This window comes from Rhinichthys klamathensis, unplaced genomic scaffold (assembly GCF_029890125.1).
Source record: "Rhinichthys klamathensis goyatoka isolate OS25496 unplaced genomic scaffold, OSU_Roscu_1.1 h1tg000665l_1, whole genome shotgun sequence".
Taxonomy (NCBI): domain Eukaryota; kingdom Metazoa; phylum Chordata; class Actinopteri; order Cypriniformes; family Leuciscidae; genus Rhinichthys; species Rhinichthys klamathensis.
Window position 1 is genome coordinate 730386 of NW_026607104.1, and position 7115 is coordinate 737500.

At 40.6% G+C, this 7115-nt stretch overlaps 1 protein-coding gene across 4 annotated transcripts in view; it reads right to left on the minus strand.

Moving 5' to 3' along the window:
• Nucleotides 1-4712: 4712 nt before the first annotated feature.
• The window catches only part of sh3bp2 (SH3-domain binding protein 2), a 28191-nt gene continuing 25788 nt past the window's right edge, over nt 4713-7115 (minus strand). For all 4 annotated transcript variants that reach the window (XM_056241690.1, XM_056241688.1, XM_056241687.1 and 1 more), the window contains exons 12-13: nt 6709-6768; nt 4713-5398 (exon numbers count right to left, since the gene is read on the minus strand). In XM_056241690.1, the coding sequence (XP_056097665.1) occupies nt 5243-5398; nt 6709-6768 (216 nt within the window). In that variant the 3' untranslated portion in view covers nt 4713-5242. The remainder of the gene's footprint in view (nt 5399-6708; nt 6769-7115) is intronic.

A 7115-nucleotide genomic window follows, 5' to 3' on the forward strand; every position in this document is an offset into this window, starting at 1 on the left:
ACTCTTTTTCATTTGAACTACAGTATATTACTGGGGTAATGTAGGTAATGGTGAATGAGGGTATAGGGTATACATTGCTAAAAACAATGTATTATTCATGCCAGGCCAGTAGATGGTGATGTCACTTTGTAAAGAAGAACTATACGCCTAGAGACGATAACGATAACGCTAACGCTAACGGTAACGATAACCCATTTTCAAAAGGCTACGTTTTTACAGAAAACAGTGACGCCATGCGCATGCATATTACGTGTTCAGTCTATAGGCGTGTAGTGTTTATTTACAAAGTGACATCGCCATCTACTGGCCTGGCATGAATAATACATTGTTTTTAATCCATGTGAACGGGGATCATTTTGACAATGTTGTTGTCCGTACTTAAAAAACACAAAGGAAAAACTTTTCTGATTTTAGTACATTATTGTAAATGTAAACGTGTCCTAAAGGGCCGTTCACACAGGAAACGTTTTTCCTTTCCACTGTGCTACTTTTCCATAGTTTTTCAATGTGAACACGTGCTAGACGGACGTGTTGCGCTCACGTCTCGCGCATGACACGGCAACTTCAAAGAAGCTCAACTTTTAAAAAACGGGGTTCTAGACCTTGTGCATTTTTCGTTACACTGTGGGAACCTGACAGGTCTCAATTCGTACTTGTGCCCGTCAAACTCTTTAGCCAATCAGATTTGAGCTTATTAATCGACCAATCATAATCAAGTGAGGGCGTCTGGATGTTACGTCATGAGCTATATACACTCACCTAAAGGATTATTAGGAACACCATACTAATACTGTGTTTGACCCCCTTTCGCCTTCAGAACTGCCTTAACTCTACGTGGCATTGATTCAACAAGGTGCTGAAAGCATTCTTTAGAAATGTTGGCCCATATTGATAGGATAGCATCTTGCAGTTGATGGAGATTTGTGGGATGCACATCCAGGGCACGAAGCTCCCCGTTCCACCACATCCCAAATATGCTCTATTGGGTTGAGATCTGGTGACTGTGGGGGCCATTTTAGTACAGTGAACTCATTGTCATGTTCAAGAAACCAATTTGAAATGATTCGAGCTTTGTGACATGGTGCATTATCCTGCTGGAAGTAGCCATCAGAGGATGGGTACATGGTGGCCATAAAGGGATGGACATGGTCAGAAACAATGCTCAGGTAGGCCGTGGCATTTAAACGATGCCCAATTGGCACTAAGGGGCCTAAAGTGTGCCAAGAAAACATCCCCCACACCATTACACCACCACCACCAGCCTGCACAGTGGTAACAAGGCATGATGGATCCATGTTCTCTTTCTGTTTACGCCAAATTCTGACTCTAATATCTGAATGTCTCAACAGAAATCGAGACTCATCAGACCAGGCAACATTTTTCCAGTCTTCAACTGTCCAATTTTGGTGAGCTCTTGCAAATTGTAGCCTCTTTTTCCTATTTGTAGTGGAGATGAGTGGTACCCGGTGGGGTCTTCTGCTGTTGTAGCCCATCCGCCTCAAGGTTGTGCGTGTTGTGGCTTCATAAATGCTTTGCTGCATACCTCGATTGTAACGAGTGGTTATTTCAGTCAAAGTTACTCTTCTATCAGCTTGAATCAGTCGGCCCATTCTCCTCTGACCTCTAGCATCAACAAGGCATTTTCGCCCACAGGACTGCCGCACACTGGATGTTTTTCCCTTTTCACACCATTCTTTGTAAACCCTAGAAATGGTTGTGCGTGAAAATCCCAGTAACTGAGCAGATTGTGAAATACTCAGACCGGCCCGTCTGGCACCAACAACCATGCCACGCTCAAAATTGCTTAAATCACCTTTCTTTCCCATTCTGACATTCAGTTTGGAGTTCAGGAGATTGTCTTGACCAGGACCACACCCATAAATACATTGAAGCAACTGCCATGTGATTGGTTAATTTGATAATTGCATTAATGAGAAATTGAACAGGTGTTCCTAATAATCTTTTAGGTGAGTGTATATATTTATATAAGAATGTAAGAAAATAATATAGAATAAACTGCGTTGAGTGGAAATCTCATAAAATATTTATTTAATGCAGTCTTTTTGACAATTATCTTTTGCATAATCCTTTTTTTCCTTTGACAAATTTTGACAGATCAGCTTGAATTTTTGGATCAATCCACCCCGAATCGTTATGAATTCTTCAAAAGTACTTAAAAATATAGAATATCCTGCTAGCCTACATTTGATTCGACTGGATATGGTCACTTTGAAAGGACATCAGGGACAGTGTATCAAACATCTGAGGAGAAGAGTAGTGATCAAAGATCCTTTCTAAAAACAGGATTACATGAACAGGAGCAGATCTGAACATACGCTGGAAGCTTTCATGCATATTGACCCTTTATTCAGAGGAGATCAATGTTGTCAGCAGGATCCAGACAGATCCGTGAGCAAGCACTATATTTACTCTGTTCATTAATCATCAGTCCTGACAGCTCGAGTCTCCTCTTCTCATTTGCTCTCGCTACATCTTCGCCTCCTCACATCTGATTAAAGCTTTGAAGAATATGCCATTAATATCCTTTTTATCTTACGAGGTGATAACTTAATGATTAGTTGTGCATGCCAAGGGATGCAGGGAAGCTGTGGTAAAATTAACAGTAAAAGTGAAACTGTAATATTGTGAAATATTATTACATTTTAAAATAACTGGTTTCTATACATGTTAAAATGTAATTTATTCCTGTGATCAAAGCTGAATATTCAGCATCATTACTGCAGTCTTCAGTGTCACATGATCCTTCAGAAATCATTCTAATATGATGATTTGATGCTCAAGAAATGACACATTTAGGCTCTTTGCAGGACGTCCTGCTATTACAGCTCAGTTTTTCTTTGCTTAAGAAAAAAATCCTGCTAAATTTTAATCATCATCCATTATTATCATTTATTTAGAAGCCTCTCTTTAATTTAGTCACTCTGTTGCATATTAAATCTCTGCTTTAATCATGTTTGAATCCAACATGGCTTTCTGAATGTAAATCTAAGACTAGTAAGTGGTAAAAAATAACAGATTTAAAATAGTACGGGATACATATTAGCTTGGGACACTGAAATACTCAGGTCATTAATTATGTAATTTGTAAAATGAGCTTGTATGAAGCCTTTAATGCATTGCTCAGTTAGGTTTCACATAAATGATGTAACAGATTAGCATATATGGGGCCATTTTGAATTCTGTCTTCATTTTCAAGCGGTAGATCTGCCACGGGTCCAGTTATGTCATTTCTGAAATCATGCAACTTAACAAATGCAAAAAAAAAAATTATTATGTGAGTAAAAAATATTGTGTCATTACTATTCTTATGATTTCATTTAGGCCTACATATGTAAATAAATCAGGCCTTTTCCAGTGCAAAACGATTTTTATTTTCAATAATTCACTTTACATCTGTGTACAGTGTTATAGTACCAAGATTACAATAACATCCAGTTATTAAATGACTTATATAATGTACAATATAATACAACATTTATTCAATAAAGTAACACAGATGAAATATTGCAAGAACATTCAGTCTATCTATCTATCTGCCTATCTGCCTATCTATCTATCTATCTATCTATCTATCTATCTATCTATCAATCATCCATCCATCCATCCATCCATCCATCCATCCATCCATCATCCATCCATCCATCCATCATCCATCTATCCATCCATCATCCATCTATCCATCCATCCATCTATCCATCCATCCATCCATCATCCATCTATCCATCCATCATCCATCCATCCATCCATCTATCCATCCATTCATCCATCTATCCATCCATCCATCAATCCATCCATCCATCATCCATCATCCATCCATCCATCCATCCATTCATCCATCCATCTATCCATCCATCCATCCATCATCCATCCATCCATCCATCCATCATCCATCTATCCATCCATCATCCATCCATCCATCTATCCATCCATTCATCCATCTATCCATCCATCCATCAATCCATCCATCCATCCATCATCCATCCATCCATTCATCCATCCATCCATCCATCCATCCATCCATCCATCCATCCATCCATCATCCATCCATCTATCCATCCATCCATTAATCCATCATCCATCCATCCATCCATCCATCTATCCATCATCCATCCATCCATCCATCATCCATCTATCCATCCATCATCCATCTATCCATCCATCCATCCATCTATCCATCCATCCATCCATCCATCCATCCATCCATCCATCATCCATCTATCCATCCATCATCCATCCATCCATCATCCATCCATCCATCCATCCATCATCCATCTATCCATCCATCCATCCATCTATCCATCCATCATCCATCTATCCATCCATCCATCAATCCATCCATCCATCCATCCATTCATCCATCTATCCATCCATCAATCCATCCATCCATCCATCCATCCATCCATCATCCATCTATCCATCCATCATCCATCCATCTATCCATCCATCCATCCATCCATCCATCATCCATCTATCCATCCATCATCCATCCATCCATCTATCCATCCATTCATCCATCTATCCATCCATCCATCCATCCATCATCCATCCATCCATCCATCCATCCATCCATTCATCCATCTATCCATCCATCCATCAATCCATCCATCCATCCATCCATCCATCCATCATCCATCCATCCTTCCATCCATCCATCCTTCCATCCATCCATCCATCCATCCATCCATCATCCATCCATCCATCCATGATCTGGGCATGTTCTTGACAAGTTTGCTCAGTTACTGGCTTCAAATCTTTGAAAGGTTAATAGCTATTAAACTAGATATTTTACTGTATCTCAGAAAACTCCTCCCCCAAATGCCACGTATAACCAATGCAATCTGTGATTAATCACATTACATGTCAGTCGGGTGACTCTTACCTTCTAACTGAGTGATTCTTAGCCAGAATAAGCTGCATTATACTTGCATATGTGCACTAATGTACACATTTGCAAATCAATACTGTTTAATTCACTGCAACTCAAACTAAAACTGGAGATTCCCTGAAAATCCATAAGACTTACTAACAATGTGTCCATGTGGACTCACTGGACTTAAATTAACAGTTCATTAGCACTCATTTATTGTCCGTATGGCGACAGGTCCTCATGAGCGTGTGATGGTGACTCCAGCCAGTAGAGGGAGCTGTCTGCCGTGGGCCGGTCCACATGTTCACACACAGAGCGGGCACAGGTGTTTCAGCACAGGAGAGGAGGCCGAGGTCACCTGGGTGGGATGTAGCCGTATGGTATATGTAAGCACAGGGAGTAGTTGGGCAGAGAGTTGTTGCTGCTGGGCAGTGGGTTGATGTGGTAATACTCGATCAGGGCAGATAAAGTGGGGAATGTCAGGTCTGTCTCCAGGTAAACCCTCTGCTCCTGTAAATATAAAAGAGACATTTTTTGGTGAATTATCCAGAAATAGGGTGCGACAGTGGCATTTCCTTAACATTCAGAAGCATTAGCATCCCGTGATAGGACAGCATAGAAAAGTTTTATTACTACCGGTATTATTATTTTAGAAGTTCCTAAGTTTGCTTTGGATTGCAGATGGCAGCATAATCTCTCTTCTCACAGTGTCTGATATGGTTTACTCTGCTCTGATTGGTCAGATGGCCCAGTCTGTTATGATTGGTCTACTCTGCTCTGATTGGCCAGATGGCCCAGTCTGTTGTGATTGGTCTACTCTGCTCTGATTGGTCAGATGGCCCAGTCTGTTGTGATTGGTCTACTCTGCTCTGATTGGCCAGATGGCCCAGTCTGTTGTGATTGGTCTACTCTGCTCTGATTGGTCAGATGGCCCAGTCTATTGTGATTGGTCTACTCTGCTCTGATTGGCCAGATGGCCCAGTCTGTTGTTATTGGTCTGCTTTGCTCTGATTGGTCAGATGGCCCAGTGTATTGTGATTGGTCTACTCTGCTCTGATTGGCCAGATGGCCCAGTCTGTTGTGATTGGTCTACTCTGCTCTGATTGGTCAGATGGCCCAGTCTGTTGTGATTGGTCTACTCTGCTCTGATTGGTCAGATGGCCCAGTCTGTCGTGATTGGTCTACTCTGCTCTGATTGGCCAGATGGCCCAGTCTGTTGTGATTGGTCTACTCTGCTCTGATTGGTCAGATGGCCCAGTCTGTTGTGATTGGTCTACTCTGCTCTGATTGGCCAGATGGCCCAGTCTGTTGTGATTGGTCTACTCTGCTCTGATTGGTCAGATGGCCCAGTCTATTGTGATTGGTCTACTCTGCTCTGATTGGCCAGATGGCCCAGTCTGTTGTTATTGGTCTGCTTTGCTCTGATTGGTCAGATGGCCCAGTCTATTGTGATTGGTCTACTCTGCTCTGATTTGCCAGATGGCCCAGTCTGTTGTGATTGGTCTACTCTGCTCTGATTGGTCAGATGGCCCAGTCTGTTGTGACAATGGGAGTACTTTATATATGGTAAATATTCTAAACGTATAAACACAGTGTCCCAGGGTGTTGCTATGCAGTTGCTAAGGTATTGTAAATGGTATTTGCATGTTGTTTCGTGGTAATTAGGGGTTCCTGAGTGGTTGCTAGATGTTAAATTACTGATCTCTATTATATGGTCTCTAATGGGTTCATATTCTTTATTGTTTTACGGGCAAAAACCTGATGCCAAATAGTGTGGGTCTACATGTATTGTAGATTTAGACTTCTTGAAAAATACTAACCTCTTCAAAGAGCCTGTAATTTCTGGCTTTGTTGATACCCGTGTCCCAAACAACCAGCACCTGTGTTAAATAGGAAAAAAGTGCAAGCACAGATAACTTAGATTTGTTTTTTTTTAGGAAAATATACTTTTATTATTTATAAAAACAAACAGACACTGTATATTTATATGAAGACTTCAGATGCAAACGCCTCTAAGTGCCATCTGAAATTTTCTTCTAGAATGATCATGTTTATCAAGCTTGTATGTTTATGCTAAGTTATTTCACTTTAATGGTTTCAATTACCTATTAATTGTCATTAAAGTGAAATTACTGAACTTAAATATACGAGCTTGATAAAAAATGATCATTTTAGAAGAAAATTTCAGATGGCACTTAGAGGCGTTTGCATCTGAAGTCTTCAATAT